We start from the raw sequence: 22925 nt of genomic DNA, 5'->3' as shown, positions 1-22925 counted from the left end.
TAGTTTAAACTGGCTCTTCTTAGGAGGCTAATGTCTTGTAACGTTATATTCTGTTTGAAGCACAGAAATACTAGTCAAATCCAAATCTACTGACCGTTCTCCTTTTATGAATGAAAGTAGAATGACAGAAGAGATGTCCCATCTAAAGGCTGACTGGGGACTGAGGCCTGATGGTGTGGAGAAGCCCCAGGAGAATCAGGATGAAACTGGGGTGTTCTGCTGGACATTATTAATCATGGGGAAGATTTTATAATTATTTGTGGGGGAGGGGGTTAATGTCCTAATTCTGCTGTATTTTAAGCTTTTTGACTTAATAATGCAGAATTTTGGACTGAGCAGTGTCGGAGCGTTTCTCCTTTTATTAAAGGTATATTTGCATGGCCAATAATATGATGATTGTGGGGCACAGAACTACCAGCATAGCTATGATTGCAGGAAAGCAAGGCAGGATGTGAATTAGGGTTCAGTAAGTTCCATGTCAACAGGCTCATGGGGCTCGGGCTAAGGGGCTGTTTAATTGCAGCGTAGACATTTGGGCTCAGGCTAGAGCCCAGGCTCTAGGGCCCTGTGAGGCTGCACCCTGAGCCAAAACATCTACACTGCAGTTAAAGAACCCCTTAGCCAGAGCCTTGCAAGCCTGAGTCACCTGGCATGGGCCAGCTGCAGGTGTTTAATACTTATTCCTGCCTTGAGGTCAGGGGACTGGACTAGATGGCTTCTCCAGGTTCCTTCCAGTTCTGTGATTCTATGATTTCCATGATTTCTAATTACAGTGTAGGTAGATTCCAAGGCCAGAAAGGACCATTGTGATCATTGAGTCTGACGTCCCATGTAGCACAAGTCATAGAACTTCCCCAAAATAATTTCTAGATCCTATCTTTTAGAAAAACATCCAGTCTTGAGTTAAAAAATTGCCAGTGATGGAGAATCCATCACAACCCTTGGTAAATTGGTCCAATAGTAAAATTTTTAACACTGAAAAGTAATTATACCTTATTTCCAGTCTGACTTTGTCTAGTTTGGACTTCCAGCCATTGGACCATGTTACACCTCTCTCTCTGCTTGACTAAAGAGCCCATTATTAAATATTTTCCCCATGCAGACTGTAATCAAAAGTCAGCACTTACCCTTCTCTTTGTTGAGCTAAATAGATCCAGCTATTTGAATCTGTCACCATGAAGCATGTTTTCTAATCCTTCAATCATTCTCGTGGCTCTTCTCTGAACCCTTTCCAATTTATCAACATCCTTCTTGACTTCTGGGCACCAGAAGAGGACACACTATTCCAGCAGTGGTCATACCAATACCCCATACCAGTGCCCAATATGATGTAAATTAACCTCCCTATTCCTACTTGAGATTCCCCTGTTTATGCATTCTAGGATTTCATGAGCTCTTTTGGCCACAGCATCACACTGGCACCTCATGTTCAGCTGATTATTCGCCATTTCCAAAACCTTTTCAATGTCACTGCTCCCCGGGATAGAGTCCCCCATCCTTTTAGTATGGCATGCATTCTTTATTCCGAGATGTATACATTTACGTTTAGCCATATTACAATTCATATTGTTTGCTTGCACCCAGTTTCCCAAACAATCCAGATTGCTCTGTAACAGTGACCTGTCCTCTTCATTATTTACTCATCCCCATACTTTTGTGTCATCTGCAAATTTTATCAGTGATGATTTTCTGTTTTCTTCCAGGTAATTGATAAAAATGTTAAGTAGTGTAGGGCCAAGAACCAGTCCCACTGGAAACACACCTGTTTCACGATTCCCCATTTCTAGTTACATTTTGAGACCTTTCAGTCAAAATTTCATGAGTTTTAAGTCAACCTTGTGATTGTTGAATGCTTGGGAATGGCAAGACTGTAAAAGTTACTCACACAAGTAGGGATTGTGAGATCAAGCGCTTGACATTTAATTCTGTGAATCCTGTCGGTACTGTACATTTTATTATAGTAATGCCCACTAGATGGCAGTATAGTATCTAAGGGAAAAATACAGGTGTCTGGTCACGGAGCCCCTATGTTTGAGATAGGGTGACCAGATGTCCCGATTTTATAGGGACAGTACCAATTTTAGGGTCTTTTTCTTATGTAGGCTCCTATTACCCCCCCATCCCGATTTTTCACACTTGCTATCTGGTCACCCTAGTTGGAGAGCCTTGTCCATGTTTATGCAAGTTCTGGAGACATCAGAAGGTGTTACTAGGAAGGAAGCATGGTCCCAGACCTCAAGGCGTAGTTAAGAATGAGACGGACTCTTCAAAGCATGTAAAGAGACAAGGTCTCTTCTCAAAGAACTTTCTGTCCGGCTCAGAGAAATGTGATATACAGGGTTATGGTTCTGATGCAGGACCATGCTGGGACACAGTCATGGGAGATCAGTGCAGAAGGGTTTAGGAGTGGTTTGGAAGACGAGAGAGGTAGTCTCAAGCATAGGCGGCAGTATGAAAGAAATCCTAGGTATGGAGTGAGAGAAGAAGTTGGATGGAATTTACCCCTCACATTCAGGGTGTTGCTAACTCCTCCTGCTTCTTCCTCCACAGCTTCTTCACATTCTACCCTTGCTGCCCACACAGTTGTCCTTGCCTTGATGGTCTCCCATCTTGTACTCCTTCTGGCCTTCTCATCAGCTCCTGGCTCCCCTCCAGTCTGTGCAAAATGCCACTGCCAAATCCACTGCCCTCACCCACAGCTCTGTTCATTTCTCTCTCTCTCTCTCTCTCTCTCACACACACACACGTACACGTCCCTTCTCTGACTCTGGATCATCTTCAGCACCTACTTCAAACACCATGTCCCCTTGCTCAAAGTTCTGCCAGCTCAGAACCCTCTGCTTCTCCTCCCTGTTGCCCAACAATCTCCTGTTCAGACCCTGCATGCCACTGTTATCAGTTCTTATATTTGGTGAGTTCCTTGAAGTCTCAGCTCCTCGAGTCACGGGATAATATGAGACTCTCAACTTTTGTTTAAATAGACAAAGTAAGTTTCTAGCCCTTACAGCTGCTGAGAAAAGCTTGAAAGCATGATCCTTGAAAGCTCAAAGACCAGAAGGGAGATAAGAATCTCAATTTTTTCATGTTTAGAAACTTGTGTTTTTAGGCCAATCTTGTTATTTTTATGGGGCCTGACTCATGATTTTTTGAATGCTTGTGGTTGGGAGTTTTGGCACTCTACCAGTTCCACCTCTCCCCAATCCTTTAGTTCTCTTTGTGTACCTCTGGGCCTTTTCACCTGCTGTCCCTTACATCTGGAATGTCCTCCTTCATCTTCCACAGAGATTCCATTTCCTTCAAATCCTTTTGCACACCCTCCCCTCCCTTTTTCAAAGCCCTCTAACAATAATTCTCTAAGTCCCTTTAAAAACCGTAGCAATAAATACATGATCATACAAAAAGGACTAATACAGCAAACCTTATCCCCCAAACAACTCTATAACCTGCCCTGTGTGATGCATCCTCCCCCTCATTAGTTACCCACACCTGCTCCCAGCATGGCCTCTCTTGCCATGATCAGTACAGACTGTCAGCTCTTCAGGGCAGGGACCTTGTACCTATGGGCTATATACAAACACTGAAGCAGGTTTGGAATGGGGAAAGTGTGTTCAAGGTGAAGATGAGAAACTTGAATTTGATGCAGAAGAAGCAAAGGAAGCCAGTGAAGGGATTTGAGGAGAGAGTGAATTTTGGGGTGCGTTGGTACCAGCCTTTGTGGGACCTTTTGTTCACTTAATGCAGTGAGGGTACCATCCATGTGCCACTGAATCCTGGAGCCCTAGGACTCAGTGCTGTCTCAGGTAGGGGGCACTTACCCAGGGCTTCTTTTACACTTTCTATTCACAAAGCTAAGCTGTGTCATGCATGAGTTTCAGTGAGACCATTTTAAACATAAGGTGGACGCAGTGAAGGTGCCCCTTATCCATTCTCCCCACCCCCATCTCAGGCATGAGGGAAGAGCTGCAAATGTACATCAAAATAAATCCCTTCTGTCCTCCCCTGCTTCCCTCCCAGTGCTCATTGACACAGATGCAAGAAGCGGGCTGCAGGAAGAGTACAGTCAGAGATGGTATTTATGGCTCTACCACAGACAGCCTGGTGGGACTGTCAAAGGCCAGCTCAGATCTGTGGAATCATGAAATTCCTGGCAGCTCTGGAACACTGTGCCACGCAAGTGCTTTTCTGTGCTTGTCTATCTCTGTGTGACTATCTTCCTGTGGCTTCCCAGCAGGTAGTGAAGTTCCCCAGTGAGCAGAAGTATTCCAGTTAGAGCTGGGCCTTTTTTTGGACAAAATATTTTTTGGCCGAAAGAGGCTGATTCAGGTCAACTGAAACATAAGACCATATGAATGGCCACACTGGATCAGACCAATGGTCCATCTGGCCCAGTATCCCGTCTTCCAAGAGTAGGCGGTGCCAGATGCTCGAGGGAGAATGAACAGAACAGGGCAATTTATCAAGTGATCCATCCCCTATTGTCCAGTCCTAGCTTCTGAAAGTCAGAGGATTAGGGGCACACAGAGCATGAGGTTACATCCCTGACCATCTTGGCAAATAGCCATCGATGGACCTCTCCTCCATTAACTTATATAATTCTTTTTTGAACCCGGTTATATATTTGGCTTTTACAACATTCACTGGCACAGGTTAACTGTGCCTTGTGTGAAGAATACTTCCTTTTATTTGTTTTAAACCTGCTTCCTATTAATTGGGTGATCCCTGGTTCTTGCATTATGTGAAGAGGTAAATAACACTCTCTTATTCACTTTCTGCACATCATTCATGATTTTAAAGACCACTCTCTTACCTTCCCCTGCCCCCAACATCTCTCTTCTGAGCTGTCCAGTCCCAGTCTTTTTAATCTCTCCTCATATGGAAGGTGTTCCATGCCCTTACTCATTTTTGTTGCCCTTCTTTATACACACTGTTTATTCCTTTTTCCATATCATATATTAATATGTTGAACAGCACTGATACCAGTACAGGTCCTTGGGGGCCCTGCTATTTACTTCTCTCCACTGTGAAAATTGACCATTTATTCCTATCCTTTTTTCCCTATCTTTTTCCCTATCTTTTCCTATCTTTTATCCAATGAGTGCCTACTTTGCTTAATAGCCTTGGTGAGGGACCTTGTCAAAGGCTTTCTGAAAGTCCAAGTGCACTATTTCCAGTGGATCACCCTTGTCGATATGTCTGTTGATCCCCTCAAAGAATTCTAATAGATTGCTGAGGCATGATTTCCTTTTACAAAAGCCATGTTGACTATTCCCCCATATAACATGTTCATCTGTGTGTCTGATAATTTTGTTCTTTACTATAGTTTCAACCAATGTACCTGGTACTGAAGTTAGGCTTACTGGTCTGTAATTGCCAGGATCTCGTCTGGAGCATTTTTAAAAATTGGAGTCACATTAGCTGTCTGCCAGTCATCTGGTACAGGGGTGATTTAAGCAATAGATTACATACCACACTTAGTAGTTCTGCCATTCCATATTTGAGTCCCTTCATAACTCTTGGGTGAACACCATCTAGCTCTGGTGACTTATTACTGTTTAATTTATCAATTTGTTGCAAAAGCTCCTCTACTGACATCTCAATCTGGGGCAGTTCCTCAGATTTGTCACCCAAAAAGAATGGCTCAAGTGTGGGAATCTCCCCCACATACTCTGCTGTGAAGACCGATGCAAAGAATTAATTCAGCTTCTCCGCCACAGCCCGATCTTCTTTGAGTGCTCCTTTAACACCTTAAGAGCAGCAAAGAATCCTGTGGCACCTTATAGACTAACAGACGTTTTGGAGCATGAGCTTTCGTGGGTGAATACCCACTTTGTCGGATGCATGTCACGACATGCATCCGACAAAGTGGGTATTCACCCACGAAAGCTCATGCTCCAAAACGTATGTTAGTCTATAAGGTGCCACAGGATTCTTTGCTGCTTTTACAGATCGAGACTAACACGGCTACCCCTCTGATACCTTTAACACCTTGATTCTCCAGTGACCCTACTGATTGTTTGGCAGGTTTCTTGCTTCTGATCTACTTTGCTGTTAGTTTTAGTGTCTTTTGCTAGTTGCTCTTCAAATTCTTTTTTGGCCTGCCTAATTATATGTTTATACTGACTTACCAGAGTTTATGCTTCTTTTTCCTTTTCCTCAGTAGAATTTGATTTCCAATTTTTAAAAGATGTCTTTTTGTCTCTAATGGCCTTTTTTACTCTGTTTGGCCATGGTGTCTTTTTTGTTGTTGTTTTTAAATTTGAGATATACATATAGTGTGAGCCTTTATTATGGTATTTTTTAAATGTTTCCATGAATCTTGCAGGTATTTAACTCTTGTGACTTTTCCTTTTAATTTCCATTTAAGTAGATTCCTTATTTTTGTGTAGTTTCCCTTTTTTTAAGCTAAATGCTAATGTGGTGGGTTTCTTTGGTATTCACACACACACACACACACACACACGTTCCCAGTCAATATGAGAATAGTTGAAATCCCCCATTGTTATTAGGTTTTCTCTTTTTGGAATCTCTCTGAACATTTCACAGTGACCGTCACCATCCTGCTCATGTGGTCAGTAGTATATTCCTGCTGCTATATTCTTATTATTCAAGCATAGAATTTCTATCCATAGATATTCTATGGTACTGTTTGATTCACTTAGATTTTTACTGAATTTGACTCTATGCTTTCTTTCACATATAGTGCTGCTTCCCACCAGTGTGGCCTACTCTGTCATTCCTATAGGCTTTGTACCCTGGAATTACCGTTTTCCATTGATTATCATCATTCCACCAAGTTTCTGTGATGCCTATTAGATCAATACGCTCATTTAATACCAGGCACTCAAGTTCCCCAATCTTAGTTTAGACTTCTGGCATTTGTATACAAGCACTTATAAAATATGTCAATATTTAGTTGTCTGCCTTCATGTGATGTAAATGAACAGGGCTGTTTAATTTGACTGTTTCTCTTCAGCTCCTACTTGTACTTTATTAACTTCTTTCCACTTCTCCTTACTAGGATATAGAGTATCCCCTTTAATAAATCCTCCTATAAGGAATGTGCCTGTCCAAACCATGTGCTCCTTGCACCTGTCAGCTTTCCCTGAGTTTAAAAAATCCAGTACAATCTTCTTAATTGTACATGTCAGCAGTCTGCCACTAGCTCCCTGGCCGACCTTGGTCAAGTCACTTCACTGCCTTTATTCCCCACCAATTCCTATACAAGGGCAATAATCCTGACTTTCCACCTTTGGCAAACACTTTGAGATCTACATGCTAACTGTTGTTCCTGTTACTGCAGACTTGGCACAGATGGACACATGGCAAAAAGCCACACAGAAAGCTTGAAAAAACAGTGGGATTGACAATGGGACAGAATTTCAAAAGCACAAAGGGGAGTTAGGCATCCAACTTCCCTAGGATTTTGGTGGCAGTTGGACAATTAACTGCCCTTTGAGCCTTTGAAAATTGGCCCCATTGTCTGTAAAGAGGCATGCAGGCTAGACTGGGCACACTGGTAACTTGTTAGGTGCCTGAGAGCTGCATCTAGACTACAAGAAACAGCCATCTGCAGCGCCCGTCATCTTCAGTGTAGAGGTGCCACTACCCTGACTGAGCTGGGGCGTTGCAAGCTGGTTTGTGTAATGAAGATAAGGGGATCGCATAGCAGTGCTCCTGGGGCCACACTTCAGTCTCCCCTTGTCAAAGAGCTCTCAATGCTTATGCATGTCTGAGGTCAATGGGGGAAGGGCACTCAGGAAAGTTAAGCGGAATGAACTGAAAATGTGAATTTAAAACAGATCTATTAGATCACATTAAACCTCTGTGTGGACACTCTCACTCTGAAATGAAGTGGCCTTAGACCACTTCAGTTTAATTCAGGGAATGAACTAAGTGAGTTAAGCTAAAGCCATTTCTGAAGAAGAGCTTCCACATGGATTAAATCAATGAATTTTAATATAGGCACTTTAACAGCACACCTTTGGTTCATTCGACTTAGGTTTCGTAAGTATCGTTGTGTAACGCATGCCCTAAGTGAGATGACAGCATCAGGTTGGCTGGCACAAAGGACCTATCTAAATTGCATTTAGGTCTGTTTTTGGAGCCAGTACCACCCCCATGAAGATGCACTGCTCTAGTGTAAGGCAGAGCTTGCACTAGTGCAGCCTACTTACTGTGGTCAGTCCCAGTTCGCATTGCTGAAGTGTTCACCATATAACTACATGGCTGTGTTTACACTGGTACTAATTTGCCTAGTATAGCCAAGCCCAAAGGGAAAGGTGGGTCTGATCTCTGCGAACACTGAGGCCTGGTCTACACTAGCCTGTTATTTTGGAATTAGATGAATTATTTCTAAACAAAAATTATTCCATCCACATGACCAAACAGGTTTTTTTGATGTAAAGGGCTCTTTAATTCGATTTCTGTACTCCACCTTGGCAAGTGGAGTAGTACTTAAATCGAGATTGCAATCCCAGTTTAAAGGTATTGTGGAAGCAAATCGACATTATTGGACTCCGGGAGCTATGCCAGGATGCTCCCTCGTAACTGCTGTGGTCAACACTCTCAACTCCAATGCACTAGCCAGGTGGGCAGGAAAAGTCCCATGAACTTTTGAATTTCATTTTCTGTTTCGTCACCAGCAGCACAGGTGACCATCAGCACAGTCCACCATCACAGGCGACCATGCAGAGTCCACCATCACAAGAGATCACGCATTCCCGGATTCGCAGATGAGTCCCAGCGTGGTCTGAAAGGGAGGTACTGGATCTCATTGCATGCTGGGGAGATGAGTTTGTTATGGCAGAACTACATGCCAAAAAAAGGAACGCAAATACCTACGCTAAAGTCTCTAGGACTATGACAGAAAGAGGCTACTCCAGGGACACAGAGCAGTGTCGTGCAGAAGTCAAGGAGCTCAGACAAGCGTACCGAAAAGCCAGGGAGGCAAATGGGCACTCTGGGTCACAGCCCCAAATATTCTGCTTTTACCGCGAGCTCCATGCAGTTAGGGGGGTGATGCCACCACTACCATACCACTATCTGTGGACACCTGCAAGGGGGGAGGTGCACGGAGCGAGGAGGAAGATACATTGGAGGAGGAGGAGGAGGACAGTGCACAGGCAGCAAGTGAGGAATCCGTTTTCCACCCCCAGCCAGGAACTAATCTTAACGCTGGATCCAATAGCCTCCCTTTACTCCCAAGGTGGGCTCCTGTTCCATGACCCTGGAGAAGGTACTTCTGGTGAGTGAGAGCCTGATCAGATCCATGAGGGGGGGAACCCAGCTGTGCTGGGTTGTTTGCGTTTACAGTAAATGGCTCATCCCTGCTCTGAGCCTGATTGGAGCCATGCGGGGTGGTTGTTGTGTGCAGTGATAATCCCAGAGAGCCCGCAGGCCCTCCTTTTATATGGCAAACCCACCAGGCATTGCTTGGTGTGGGAAGGGGGACGCAGCAGTTTGAAAGCATTGAAATGAATGTAGAAGAAGCAGAACCTTGCGTGCCCCTAGGAGCTGCCTGCAAGATTAATTCTGTTGCCCAGCCATGTGTGATAGCTTACTCATACCAAAGTGCCCCTTTTGTTCTCTGCAATGTATTTTTTAAAATACTACCCTCCCTTTTTCTCCTCCCGGAGGTGCAAATGTTTCAACATGGCCCCTATCTACTCCATCCCAGGGGCTGGTCCAGATCAGAGGGTGGAAAAAACGAACTTGGGACGACATGTTTGCCGAGCTCATGCAGTCCTCCCACACTGTTAGGACCCAGCTGAATGCATGGAGGCAAACAATTGTGGAGTCCCGTAAAGCATTACAGGAACACAAAGAGAGGAGAGAGGCGCGTGATGAGAGCAGTCAGGATGCTATGGTCAAGCTCATGGGGGAGCAAACTGACATGCTGCGCTGTATGGTGGATCTAATGCAGGAAAGACAGCAAGACCACAGACTGCCCTTCAGCCCCTGTATAACCGTCCTCCCTCCTCCCCAAGTTCCATAGCCTCCTCACCCAGATGCCCAAGAATATGAGGGGGGAGGCTATGGGGACCCAAACACTCAACTCTAGAGGATCGTCCAAGCACCAGAAAGCTGGGATATGTGAACTTTTGATTTGGTTTCTGGACTTGTCCTTCCCCCCTCCTCCACTTCTCTAAGCTCCTCTCCCCCAGTCTACCTTATAATTGCTCTCAATGCATTGTGCATCAAATAATAAAGAATAGCTTTTAAACAATTTTGACTTTATTTCCTTTCATATGTACAGGGTGAGGGTAACTTCAAGAGAAACAAACACAACTGTTACACCGTACCCTGGCCAGTCATGAAACTGGCTTGCAAAGCTTCTCTGATGTGCAGCGCGCCGTGCTGCACTCTTCTAATTGCCCTGTTGTCTGGCTGTGCAAAATTGGCAGCCAGGTAAGTTGCCTTAACCTCCCACCCCGCCATAAAAGTCTCCCCCTTACTCTCACTGATATGGTGGAGCACGCAACAAGCAGCAATTACAATTGGAATATTGGTTGTGCTGAGATCTAACTGAGTCAGTAAACTGCACCAGCACCCTTTCAAACGTCCAAAAGCACATTCTGCCACCATTCTGCACTTGCTCAGCCTATAGTTGAACTGTTCCTTACTACTATCCAGGGTGCCTGTGTACAGCTTCATGAGTCATGGCATTAAGGGGTAGGCTAGGTCCCAGAGGATAACTGTAGGCATTTCAACATCCCCAACAGTAATTTTCTGGTCTGGGAAGTAAGTCCCTTCCTGCAAAGGTGCAAACAGACCAGAGTTCCTGAAGATGCAAGCGTCATGCACCTTTCACGGCCATCCCACGTTGATGTCAGTGAAACATCCCTTGTGATCCATCAGTGCTTGCAGCACTATGGAAAAGTACGCCTTGTGGTTTATGTACTGGCCTCCATGGTGTGCCAGGGCCAAGATGGGGATATGCGTTCCGTCTATCACCCCACCGCAGTTAGGGAACCCCAGCGCATTAAAGCCATCCACAGTGGTCTGCACATTTCCCAAAGTCACTACCCTTGATAGCAGCTGTTCAATGATTGTGTTGGCTAGTTGCTGCACAGCAGCCCCCACAGTAGATATGCCCACTCCAAACTGATTCCCGACTGACAGGTAGCTGTCGAGTGTTGCAAGCTTCCACAGTGCTATGGCCACTCGCTTCCTAACGGTGAGGGGTGCTCTCATTCTGGTGTCTTTGCACTTCAGGGCAGAGGACAGCAAGTCACAAAGTTCCATGAAAGTGGCCCTACACATACGAAAGTTTCACAGCCACTAGGAGTCATCCCAGACCTGCAACATTATGTGGTCCCACCAGTCTGTGCTTGTGTCCTGGGCCCAGAATTGGCATTCCACGGCATGAACCTGGCCCAGTGCCACCATGATCTCCCAATCGCCACATGCTGTGCTTCTAGGAATGTCTGTGTCCATGTCATGTCCTCATCAGTATAATAATCGCACTGTCGTCGCTTCCTCGCCCAGTTTTGCAGGTACTGAACATACTGCTGGATAATGCGCAATGTTTTTACAATGGTCAAAACTGCAGCAGAGATCTGAGCAGGCTCCATGTTTGCCATGCAATGGTATCTTCATGGGTTATCCTTGAAAAAGGGCACAAAATGAGCTGTTCGGTTCAAGATGATCGATAAAAGGCGGTAAATGGTTGTCTTCTGTAGTTTCCACAGGAGTCCAGGACAGCTTCCGCCGCTTTCTCTAGATTGTCTGTGCAGCTCTATTCACAATGACTGAGAAACAGCAGGGAGTTGTTGCCTTCTGTAGCTTCCACGGGAGCCCAGGACCGACAACATGGAAAAAGCGGCGAGAGCAGAGTTTGAGGTGGAAGCTGTGCAGCTCTGTTCACGATGGCCGAGAGACGGCGGGGAATTGTTGCCTTCTGTAGCTTCCACGGGAGCCCAGGACCGACAACATGGAAAAAGCAGCGAGAGCAGAGTTTGCGGCGCAAACGTGAGCAGAGTTTGCGGTGGAAGCTGTGCAGCTCTGTTCATGATGGCCGAGAAACGGCGGGGAATTGTTGCCTTCTGTAGCTTCCACAGGAGCCCAGGACAGACAACATGGAAAAAGTGGCGGAAGCTGTGCGGCTCTGTTCACGATGGCCGAGAAACAGCGGGAAATGGTTAGATGAAAGAGTAGAGAGAGGAGAGGACATTCGAAGTGGATTCAACATACCAGCAGACAGGCGGTGCACCGTGCTGTACCATCTGCTGGAAGCATGGCGTCTGCCATAGCTTTCATGGAGGAAGGAGCGAGTGACGGCACACACCTAGAAAAACCCACGAGAATGTTTTTGCCCCATCATGCACTGGGAGCTTAACCCACAATTCCAATGGACAGCAGAGGCTGTGGGATTGCTACCACAATACAACGTTCCACCGTTCAATGCTAGCCTCAGTACTGTGGATGCACTCCTCCAAATTCACGTGCTTTATTGGGGACACTTAACATTGAATGTATGAACTCGATTCAGGAAATTCAAATAAAATAACTTCGAATTAATTTCGTACTGTAGACGTACCCTGAGATAGAGCAACCCGAGAGGAGGCCGAACCTGTTTCCCAAAGTGATCCTAAAAATATAGTCCTTTCTTCCTACCTTTGCTAGCTTTTCCTCCCACACAGCACTAAGGCTGTGGAAAGCTTTAGTGCTAGAATGAGAAATCAGGGAGGAAAAGGAAGAGCCACCCAAGCCAATATGCAACCTTTGTTAATTTTAAACAGAGTAGCAGAGGAAACTCAGGGCTGGCTGGTTATATAGATACTCATTGGGTCAGCATGACTCCTGTTTTGAGTTTCCTGGCTAAACACTTCCCAGCTCTGTCCCTCAGGACCAAAAGAACCTGCGAAATGCCTTGGGTCTAATGTCCAGGAGAGAATCTGGAAACAGTCGGCATTTGCAACACACCCAGGAACAGACTCTACCATAGAAACATCCCACATGTTCCCTCATAGGTAGCCTACCCTGCCCAAACCATCTAGCACCCTCTGTTGTCTCGTGCCTGGACCTCTTTAACTTCTTACTCCCTTTGTTCTGTACAGAGCTACAGCTTGTGCAAGGGACTCTATGGACAATTGCATTTAAAAAAATCTCTGTTAAAAGAACATTAAGGTTGCAAAGTCAAGCACCCAAACATTAGGAAACGCCTGTGCAGCCTTAATGAAGCACTCATGGGCGTGTGCATTGGGATAGTCGTTAATTAGATGATCACATACTGTTTTTTCTCCAAGACCCCTGCCTTCTGCAAGGGACTGAACTTTAGCGCTAGCTCTTTGAAGAGCTGTTCTTCACCTGAAATATCAGAAGGTCTTAAGTGCCGTGTATGTTAAAAGCTGATCTTGACAAGTGATTCAGGGTCAACAGAGCAAAGGAAGGTGTAGGAGACCCTGGGTATGGTCTTGGGTTGCTAACCCAGGCTGAAGCAGTTGGCACCATAATCTTCACTACTGCTGTTACCTGCAGGTGCTAGATTAAAGCAAGCATGGGTGTGCTTACCTGTGCTACATTCACATCTTCATTCGCTGCATAGACCTATCCTCACCCCTAAAACTAGTCCCTAGAGGGGCAAGCCCTCCAGATACTAAAGATCGGTGGTCAGAGGCGGGGCAGGGGGGGGAATGTTGGTTCTTTTGCAGAGGGATAAAGACTTTCAATGCAGTTTAGGTTTCTAAGTGACGAGGCCACTTTTGAAAATGGGACATAGGTTCATCTGCCACTTGGGCACTTTTGAAAATGTTACTCTGGTGTCACCCCGTCACTTAACTGAAGGGCATCTTGTAAAGAGAAACAAAAATCGTGTATAACTTTTATTCCTCATTCTTATAATGTATACGAAGCAAAAAGTGCACAAGCCTAATTGTGTTTGTTTCTGAGTCACGCTTCAAACGAAGAGACCAAAATGTATGTAATGTCTAAAGACAAGCAATGTTTTTATGGTCTAGATAGTCTTCTACTGGCTATGTAGCAGCAGTTGTCTAACAAATCCTATTCCCAATGCCACACTGAAGTCAATAATACTCATTCCAGAACAAAGAAGTAAATATTCCTGTCAAATCCCTGGCTTGGGCAGTGGGTAAGGGGAGGAAATTCAGTGACTGGTAAATGGAAATGGGGAAAAAATTGGCAAGGAAAGACATTTTATTTTCCAGCCTCTGAGAGGATGTTACAAACAATGGGAAGTAATAAAAATTATACATGGGGGTGGGTGGGCTGAGCTGGCATGGTCCCTTTAGAGCAATGACCTCCCATTCCTGGGGTAGAAGATGGAGGTCTAGATCTGTGGGGGAGAAGGGAGGGCAGAGAGTGCATCAGAATTTACCTCGCTCTGTTCCTTTCCTGCCAGGCTATGGGAACCTGAGCCCCAACACTGTGAGTGCTCAGATCTTCTGCATCTTCTTTGCCCTCTTTGGGATTCCTATGAACCTCATCCTCCTGAGCCGGATTGGGCAGCTGATGCTGTCTGGGGTTCAGTGCTGTGCCAAGCGCCTGGGGGAGAAGTTGCGCTGGCAGGTAAGCAGTCTGGCCATAAGCCCCTGATCCACACATTAAGGTGGAGGGATTGTCTGGTTGATGATGTGAATTACCTAATAAGGGAAGCAGTGATTACTCTGCCTTAACCTTTGGTTTATAGGAGCCAAATCATCTGTACTGATATCACGAGCTGTTAGTTAATTGATAGCTTTACTTATCGTTCTGATGAACAGCTTCCCCTATATCAGGAGTGGGCAAACTTTTTAGCCCAAGGGCCACATCTGGGTGGGGAAATGGCATGCAGGGCCATGAATGTAAAGCTGGGGCAGAGGGGAGGGGGTGCGAGGTGTGTGTGGGGTTGCGATGTGCAGGAAGGGGCTCAGGGCAGGGGGGTGAGGTGCAGAAGGAGTGTGGCAGTGGGAGAGGGGGCTCAGGGCAGGGGGTTGGGGTGCAGGAGGGGGTGCAGTGTGCAGGAAGGGGCTCAGAGTAGGGGGATGAGGTGCAGAAGGAGTGTGGCTGTGGGAGAGGGGGCTCAGGGCAGGGGATTGGAGTGTGGGGAGGGGTGCGGAGTGCGGAGGAGGCTCAGGGCAGGGGGTTGGGATGCAGGAGGGGTTCGGCACGTGCAATTCCAAATACGGTCTAATTCTGTCTGTCACGAGAGAGTTCCGCTCCACTGTTTCTCTTTTCTGTTGTTTACTAGCTAATCTCAAAGGAGCCATTCCTCCCTGACATGGACCCTATTGAATCCCTGACATGGAACTCAGAAATATACATTGCATACCCAGACGTTTTTAAATATACAACATGTATTTTCTTGGAGGTGGGAAAGAATTTCTGTTGGAGGCACATGCTACTAAACACATTTCAACTTTAGGCTGTGCTGCAAGATCCTGAAAACTGACTGATAGGAGAAGTGCTGTCATTGCCTTCTCTACAGCAAAGGTTTTCCACTGGCAATCAAGGGACATCTGGTGATACACAGCAAACTGGTTTATCCTGGGTTGTCACTCCTTGTCTTCAGCTGCAATAAAAGAAGCTAGTAATACATTAAATACTTCCCTAATTCTAATTTCCCATAATAGTAATGGGATGTATGAGTGGTAGTTGCCACAGAGATGTTGGGTGAAATCCCAATCCCACTGAAGACAATGTGGGGTTTGAGATCAGTGAAGTCAGGATTTCACCCATGTGTTTGATCACAAATGGGATGGGAGGTGGTCCACATGACTGTGATCACGAAGGGCAGTGTCCACAAGCTAATCTCTGTATTAACAACTGGTCTCCAAGGAGAGAATGTTTGCAGCTCCCTGCTCTGTAGCACTGTGAATGGTGCCATTATCATCCTATAAATAAAAGGAGAAAAATGCCCTAAGACAGGGGTTGGCAGCCTTTGAGAAGTGGTGTGCCAAGTCTTCATTTATTTACTGTAATTTAAGGTTTCGCGTGCCAGTGATACATTTTACATTTACAGGGTCCAGGACCCCAGCTGGCACAGGCCGGTGGACAGAACCCCAGACCAGCAGTGGGGGTGGCAGACGGAACTGTTCAGCCTGCTGCCAGTCTGGGGTTCCGTCTGCTGGCTCCTGCCAGACGGGGTCCCAGCCGCCGGCCCCACTCAGCTCACTGCCTGCCCGGGGTTCCGTTCATCCAAGAAGGCAGCAGACTGAGCGGGGCCGGCGGCCAGGACTCCAGCTGGCAATAGAGTGCCACTAAAAATCAACTTGCATGCCGCCTTTGGCACGCATGCTGTAGGTTGCCGACCCCTGCCCTAAGAGGTTCTAACTGAGACTTGTGGGCAAAGGGTTTGTGATGTCCCTTTGCACAGAGTGAACTTTGCCTGGCCTGGATAAGACTAAAACCTTTGGTTCTGGCCCAGCCAACTCCGCTCATGCCATTGGATGCAGTGCCTGAGCTAGATCATCGATCTTGTCTGGACCACACACGTCTATCAACTTCAGCAACGTGCTGAGCCTTCTGTTTGCTGTCTGCTCTAATCTTCCAGACTTATATCAGGGGGGGTTTTCTTTTCTGTTTGACTAGGAGGCAGCAGCCATACTGACAAGGACCTGTGCGCTGGTGACTGGCTTTTTGCTGTTCCTCCTGCTACCCCCATTTCTGTTCTCTGTGATAGAAGGCTGGACCTATGCAGAAGGATTCTACTATTCCTTCGTTACCCTCAGCACAATAGGCTTTGGAGATTATGTGATTGGTAAGTAGCTGGGATTTCATCACTCTCACCTAATGGAAGCTGGTAAACAGCGTGTGGCGTACTGGAGACCCATTTGGCAGTGTTAACCCTTTAATGATTCCCAGAACTGACAAATGCACTTTGATAGGTGGCTGACTTGGAGGGGTCATAGAGGAGGAGATGGTTTTTGAGATAGCCAGATCATGCATGGTGACTCCTCTGTATAGCAGGAAGTGGAAAGCAATCTCTTCAAGTCCTTCTGCATCTAGCCACCCTGCGCCTTATGAGACCAAAACTAGTCAGAGCATTATAGCCTTCACCGTGAGGTCTGATATTAAAATGTGCTGTATTGCAACATAAAACCTCAACATCTAGAGCATTTTGTCTCATTCTGATCCTACTCTACAAACAGATTGTCACTACCTTCTCTGTCAAATCCAAGAGAGACGCCTAGGTTGTCAGGCAGCAGGGGCAGAGTGTTCGCAGCTTCCAAAACCCTTTGCCAGAGGAAACAGACTGAGCCCAACCCCGACTGTGTTCAGACTGAAACAGCACACGCCTTTTTGATAAAGCTTTTCCCATTGAAAACACAAGATAGAGAAACACGCAGACCCCTGAAGGCCTGGGAAAGAGAGAGAGGAAAACACCTTTTTATAGACTCTTCCCCACCCTCCCACCCCATTTCTTCAAAACTCTAGTTTGGTGCTTAATTACCTTAGTGATGGGCACCTTTGACATAGAGACAAGCAATCAGATTTTACTCCCCATCTTATGCAGAAGCTTGACTGCTGAGGAGTCTGTAAGATGCCTTCCATAACCAACCTAATACGATAGGAATATTGGGCTCAATACAGGAGTAACTGGATAAAACTCTATGGCCTATCTTATACAATAATGGTGCCTTCTGGCCTTAAAATCTATAACTCTACTCTCCCGGTCAACTCTTCTGTAGTACAGAGGCTTCAGCGTGGCTCGCATCCTCTGTCTAATTGGATCGTTCCAAATGCCTTACCCATCAGGTGAACTCCTGTGGAAGGGAAAGCTTTCTCCGTGGATCGAATGGTCCATTGCGTTGCCATTTTCACTTCTTTTTGTAGAAGTCATTTTGCTAATGGCTGTTAAACCTCAGGGTGAAGTTCGCACTGGTGAAAGTTTCCTGATTGACAGCCAAGGAACCTACAAGAGTCTTTCTGGCTGAAATTCACCTTTGTGCAGAAAGCTGGTGCGAAGCCTATGGGTTACTTAAACCTCATGCTTAAGTGGGACACAGGTGGTGCACAGGCTTTGTGTTCATCTCTGCGTAGGGCTGAATTGCACCCTTTATGCACAGATGGGGAAGAATGTAGGCAAAGAGGCAGGCTTGTTTATTACCAGGACTGGGCTATTTACAAACCAGTGGAGATTACTCAACATTAAATAAATAAGATGATTATAAATGACCTGGCACCAAGTAAGAGCTGCCTGGCAACTTTGTTGTGCTGATATGTTTGTTTGTTTTTTAATTCTGCCATTTTGTGTCCTTTTCCGTAATGTTTGCACAGCCCATGGGTTTTCAGTGGTGAAAATGACAAACCTTCCCATTAAAAATGAATGCAGGAGCCAAGCGGCGATAACTAAAACATTATTGCAAGCACTTTATCTCCTCTTTGTGATCTGAATCTAGTGTATATTTGTGTCTGTGAGCAGATGCCTTTCCCAAACTGTTTCCTCAACACAGTCCATGCAGGAGGTAGAAACCAAACTCACTCCCTTTCTGGGGTTTGGCTTTATTATATTACCATAGCACCTAGGAGCCCTTGACAAACAGATGGTATCTGCCCAAAGAGCTTACAAGCTAAGTAACCAAGAAATCAACCAGAGGTAACATAAAGTTCAGTTCAAACCTTCTTCCCAGGCTTGTCTGCTCCTAGGGTTTCTCCCAGAGGACTGCTCAGCCCTTACCTTAGATACCCCCTCTCACCTCACTCATATGCCAGGTGGCTCAACGCGGCACCTGTGAGTAAGCAGAAGCCCCTTACCCTTCTCTCAGCCAGGAACACCTATTAATAGGGAAGGGTATTTCAAGCAAACATTGCCATCCTGTGACAGTATTTCAGTGCTTAACAAAAACCAGAGGCAAATGGGATTACGTAAATGTAACCACATCCACGGGCCTGTCAGCAATTTCATTTTGAACGTGGATCTAATTTTGGTTTTGCTTTTCTTCTTTATGGTCATATTTACAACTCACAGTGAATTGTGAGCTGTTGCTGACATAGCCATGAAATAGGTCTGTTTTACAGTTCCTGCCTATCCATGAGATAGCTGGCATGTTCACATTTTGTACAGGGAGCAGTACCATTCTGTGATATTTCCATACCAGTCGGCATGGAGAGTTATAGCTGTCCCATATTTCAATCTAATCCATTACGTTTTTATAACACATCTGTCACTGTAGTAACTGAACACCACTCTTGTCATCACCAGCGCTGACTTTTCAAAGAGCCGGGAGGTTCTTGACCCCTGCTCTGTCCCAGGCCCTGCCCCCACTGCACTCCTTCCCTGAAGGCCCCATCCACACCCCATCTCTTCCTGCCCCCACTCCACCCCTGCCCTGCCTCTTTCTGCCCGGTTCCACCCCCCCTTGAGTGTGGCACATCTTCTCTCCTCCCTCTTGCCCCTTAGCCTCCTGCACGCTGCAGGACAGCATTTGTGGTGGGCGGGAGGCATGGGGAGGGCAGGGGAGGTGCTGATCCACGGGACCTGCTGGTGGGCAGGAGGTGCTGCAGTGGGGAGATGATAGGGCTGCCAGTGGGTGCTCAGCACCCACCCTTTTTTCCTCATGGAGCATCCAGCCCAGAGCATCCATGAAGTCGGCGCTTACGCTTGCCATGCTGGAGGGATGTAAAGGGTCCATGGCTTTTCCCAGGGTTGCCGATGAGCAGACACCAACAGTCCTTCCCAACCCAAGCCTCTGCTTTAGCTTTAGCTATAAAGTTTCTCTTACAGCACTCTTGGCCCAATGGCTATAAATGTTTGGGGTATCTTTCTTCCAGGGATTAACCCAGACCTTACCTACCCTTCCTGGTACAAGATCCTGGTATCTGTGTGGATCCTCTTTGGGATGGCCTGGCTGGCCCTGGTCATCAATCTGTGCATCAGTTTGCTAGAGAACTCTAGTGACCTCTGCCAGTGCGGCAAGAAGAAGAGCAAAGAGTTGGACCAGGAGTTAATGGATTGTAACAAAAATAGCAGCCCGAGCCCTGTTGATGTGGAGAATGGCAGCAGCAAGGACACAAAACCTGAAGGTGCAAACTGAATGGAATGCACAAAGCTCCTCTGAGACAATGTGAGCTTTGCAGAAGGAACATCTGATGGACCAGTCCTCTTTGGTGTGCCAGGAGTTGTAGCACCGTTCTGCTTAGAATGCTTGGCGTAGAGTTCAGCCAGACGGCAGAACTGAGTTTGGGGAGACTCTACTGTGAATCAAGTGATTGAAATAAAATGTTGCATTTTCATATTGTGAGAGAGAGAAGGGAAAACCAAAAGCACTTTTTAGTGCCAGTGGTTCCAGGGCTTATTTCATCCCAACGCTTACAAAGTCTGCTTTTGATCTGGACACAGACTGGATTGTAAATAGTTTGATAAATGGGAAAATCTGAAAAAAGAAATTGTTGAGATTCTCATGGTATAAAGACCACAGTGGTCTGTGTGTTCCTGTTAGCCTACTGGCATATGCACTAGTACCTCCTGATGGATGGAATGCTAGAACTGCTCATGTGGCAGTCTGTCAAGCTCATGAGACTGATCAAGGGGTTTCCTGTTGAAATAACTCCCCAGAAATTATTTGTACTGCTTAAAAAGAGCTTATGGAGTCTAGTGCCTGGTACCCTTTGGATACACGTTCCCAGTCTGCTCATTCAGTCTTTCCTGCTGTGCTACCAGCATCCTAAATCGTGCATTTTGAAAATCTGGTCTTTTAGGCCAGGTTTCAGATTTTGGATGAGTCACCCACTGTCTGCATGGGACCCATGTTCAAGAAAAGCAATGGGCAGAAGAGAATGTGATGGATGTAAAAGATAGTCTTTTGAGGTAGAGGGTTCAGCATTTAGAAATATAGAGGGCCAGAAGTATGACAATACAGATACTTGAGTTGTTCAGTCTCCCAGGGTCAAAGGTCCTGGAGTGCTTCCAAAAAGTGGAAGCTATGACTGTCAAGCGTTTTAAAAAAATTAATCGTGATTAATCGCGTGATTAAAAAAAATTAATCATGATTAACGCGCTGTTAAACAATAATGGACTACTACTTATATACATATTTTTGGATATTTTCCACATTTTCAAATATATTGATTTCAGTTATAACACAGAATACAAAGTGTACAGTGCTCACTTTATATTTATTTTTATTATAAATACCTGAACTGTAAAAATAAAAGAAATAGTATTTTTCAGTTCACCTAATACAAGCACTGTAGTGCAATCTCTTTATCATGAAATTTGAACGTACAAATGTAGAATTATGTACAAAAAATAACTGCATTCAAAAATAAAACAATGAAGAACTTTAGACCCTACAAGTCCACTCAGTCCTACTTCTTGTTCAGCCAATTGCTCACACAAACAGATTTATTTATATTTGCAGAAGATAATGCTGCCCGCCTCTTGTTTACAATGTCAGCTGAAAGGGAGAACAGGCATTTGCATGGCACTGTTGTAGCTGGTGTTGCAAGGTATTTATGTGCCAGATCCGCTAAAGATTCATATGTCCCTTTATGCCTCAGCCACCATTCCAGAGGACACGTGTCCATGCTGATGATGGGTTCTGCTTGATAACGATCCAAAGCAGTGCAGTCCAATGCGTGTTTATTTCAATCATCTGCCACCAGCAGGAGGTTGGTTGTTCTGGTTCTGTAGTTTCCACATCAGAGTGTTGCTCTTTTAAGATTTTTGAAAGCATGCTCCAACCTAGTCCTCTCAGATTTTAGAAGGCACTTCAGATTCTTAAATCTTGGGTCGAGTGCTGTAGCTGTCTTTAGAAATCTCACATAGGTACCTTCTTTGTGTTTTGTCAGATCTGCAGTGAAAGTGTTCTTAAAACGAACAACATGCTGGGTCATCATCCAAGACTGCTATAAAATGAAATATATGGCAGAATGTGGATAAAACACAGAGCAGGAGACGTACAATTCTCCCCCAAGAAGTTCAGTCACAAATTTAATTAACATATTTCTTAATGAGCATCATCAATATATTTGAAAATGTAGCAAAACATCCAAAATGCTTAATAAATTTCATTTGGTATTCTGTTGTTTAACAGTGTGATTAAAACGGCAATTAATTGTGAGTAATTTTTTTAATCACAATTAATTTTTTGAGTTAATCACATGAGTTAACTGCCATTAATTGACAGCCCTCGTGGAAACCCTGACAAATTGCTAAGGATGACTACAAAAGAATAGTAGACGCATGCAGGGACAAAATCAGGCTAAGGCACAAAATGAGATACACCTAGAAAGGAACGTAAAAGGCTATAAGAAATGGTTCTGTAAATACATTGAAGAAGCAAGAGACAGATGAAGGAAAGTGTAGGTTCGCTACTTACCATGGAAGGAGCACTAATAATGAATGTCAGCAATAAAACCGGAGTATTTAATGCCTGTTTTGCTTCACTCTTCACTGAAAAGGTTAATTATCACCAAATGGTTAACATAATACTAACAAGGGAGAAGGAACACAAGCTAGAATAGGGAAAGAACGGGTTAAAGAATATTTAGATAAGTTACCTTAGATATATTCAGGTCAGCAATACCTGATGAAATTCACCCTAAGGTACTTAAGGAAATTACTGATGCAATCTTGGAACTGTTATTGATTATCCTTGAACTTCTGGAGAACAGCTGAGGTCCCAGAGAAGGGAAACATAGTACTTATCTTTATAAAGAGGAACAAAGAAGTTGTGAGGGATTATAGACCAGTCAGCCTAACTTTGATACCTGGAAAGATACTGGCACAAATTATTAAACAATCAATTTGTAAACACCTAGAGAATATTGGAAGAATAAGTAATAGCCAATTTGTCAAGAGCAAATCATGCCAAACCAACCTAATTTCCTTCTTTTGGCCAGGTTACTGGCCTAGTGGATGTGGGGGAAGCTGCAGATATGATATATCTTGATATTAGTAAGGCTTTTGATATACTTCCATATGAAAATCTCATAAGCAAACTAGGGAAATGTGGTCTAGATGAAATTACTATAAATTGGGTCCA

At 45.1% G+C, this 22925-nt stretch overlaps 1 protein-coding gene across 1 annotated transcript in view; it reads left to right on the top strand.

Moving 5' to 3' along the window:
• Positions 1–21142, top strand: part of KCNK17 (potassium two pore domain channel subfamily K member 17) — a 49225-nt gene extending 28083 nt beyond the window's left edge. The window contains exons 3-5 of the mRNA XM_032790184.2: positions 14360–14526; positions 16528–16696; positions 19711–21142. Of these exons, the coding sequence (XP_032646075.1) occupies positions 14360–14526; positions 16528–16696; positions 19711–19973 (599 nt within the window). The 3' untranslated portion in view covers positions 19974–21142. The remainder of the gene's footprint in view (positions 1–14359; positions 14527–16527; positions 16697–19710) is intronic.
• Positions 21143–22925: the final 1783 nt, after the last annotated feature.

This window comes from Chelonoidis abingdonii, chromosome 3 (genome assembly GCF_003597395.2).
Source record: "Chelonoidis abingdonii isolate Lonesome George chromosome 3, CheloAbing_2.0, whole genome shotgun sequence".
Taxonomy (NCBI): Eukaryota; Metazoa; Chordata; order Testudines; family Testudinidae; genus Chelonoidis; species Chelonoidis abingdonii.
Note: the sequence above shows the minus strand (reverse complement) of the source record. Positions and strands in the feature narration are given on the sequence as shown.